The 1,295-nt window shown below is 50.5% G+C and overlaps 1 protein-coding gene across 1 annotated transcript in view; it reads left to right on the forward strand.

Annotated features, from left to right (window-relative positions):
• Positions 1 to 1,020: 1,020 nt before the first annotated feature.
• LOC113202249 (uncharacterized) overlaps positions 1,021 to 1,295 on the forward strand; it is a gene marked incomplete at its 5' end in the record, with an annotated part of 18,834 nt that continues 18,559 nt past the window's right edge. The window contains 1 exon segment of the mRNA XM_052271226.1: positions 1,021 to 1,140. Coding sequence (XP_052127186.1) covers positions 1,021 to 1,140 — 120 coding nt within the window.

Here is a 1,295-nt window from a genome sequence, read left to right on the forward strand (position 1 = left end):
CAGATCAGAAAGGACCGTCTTCTGCCTGGGTTGTGCTGCGCTGATCTGTATCGGTATTTCGCTCCATCTCGCTGTGCACCAGGGTTGGCATAGAGAATTAAATGGTGCTAAATTGGGCGAAAAGGGGCAGAATGTAATACAGCTGGGGACACCTACCGACTACAAGACACTACTACAAAATTCGCAGTCGACGGCTTCCTGAGCGTGAGCTAGGTCGGGCATCGGCTGACGCACATGGCGATGTGGTGTGACGTGAAGTGCATTATTTTTTGACCGAATTTGACTCAATTTAGATTTAATTTAATACTCTATGCCAACCCTGCTGTGCACGCATGCATCGCGGCTTATCGACCCTCGCCTCCAGAAGCGGGCGGCCGCGAGCTGAGCCGGCTCGTGAGCCGCGCACCCCCGGCCCGCCGGCCCGGCCCGTCGCCCGTCGTCCAGGCGGGTGGACTTTCGTTATTTATGATTTCATTAGGCAGGCTGGGGAGATCGAAGCAGGGGGGAGGACGGCGGGGCTTTTTGTGGCGGCATAACGTCATGTCCAAAACAGTAATGCGAGTTTTTGCCGCTGCTTTATTCCGACGTCGCCAGTAAGTTGTTGTAAGGCGATCCTTGCTTGCTCGAGGGCTCGCGCGCTTGGCGACGACCCGGAGCTTGCCTACCTGCCTGGAAGTATGGAAGTAATCGCCGCAAACCCCCGAAATGACTGAGACAATTTTCACTTGCCCAATCAAAGTTCTAATTATATAATGTTCGCCGGATTTTCACTCTCATGGGTGAGATTTTTCTAACGTCGTCCAATTGTAGCGTGGAACCTCACTCACATTGGGCCAGGGCCGTAATTTATGACTCCAGGATAGTAGGATTTACGTCGTAAGATATCTGACTATTATTTACAGTACCCTCTAATGTTGGAAACCATACGCATGAAAACCAGGCAGAAGCACTGGCTTTTACCGTTCATGCCTCACCTAGTAAGCAGACAACCAGTTCCCTAACGCTCTGTCTTCTCCGCAGCCACCTGACGCGGTCCTCCTCGTGGCTGCCACCCCCGGAAGCATGGACGTACGCAGGAGGTGACCTCCCCTTTGGTTGGGAACAGGCTGTGGATGCCAATGGCCAGCCTTACTACATCAAGTAAGTGACAAGCCTTTTGTGATATATGCTCCTATAGATTAGGTTCAGAAGGTAATAGCTGTACATACACAAACATGCTTCATCTACTGTGAATATTTTCTTCACTTTCTTAGATAAAATGTGTATCATATTCGATTCTACTTGAAAGGTTAATT

The sequence above is a fragment of the Frankliniella occidentalis genome, unplaced genomic scaffold, assembly GCF_000697945.3.
Source record: "Frankliniella occidentalis isolate FOCC.00 unplaced genomic scaffold, Focc_3.1 Scaffold155, whole genome shotgun sequence".
NCBI lineage: Eukaryota > Metazoa > Arthropoda > Insecta > Thysanoptera > Thripidae > Frankliniella > Frankliniella occidentalis.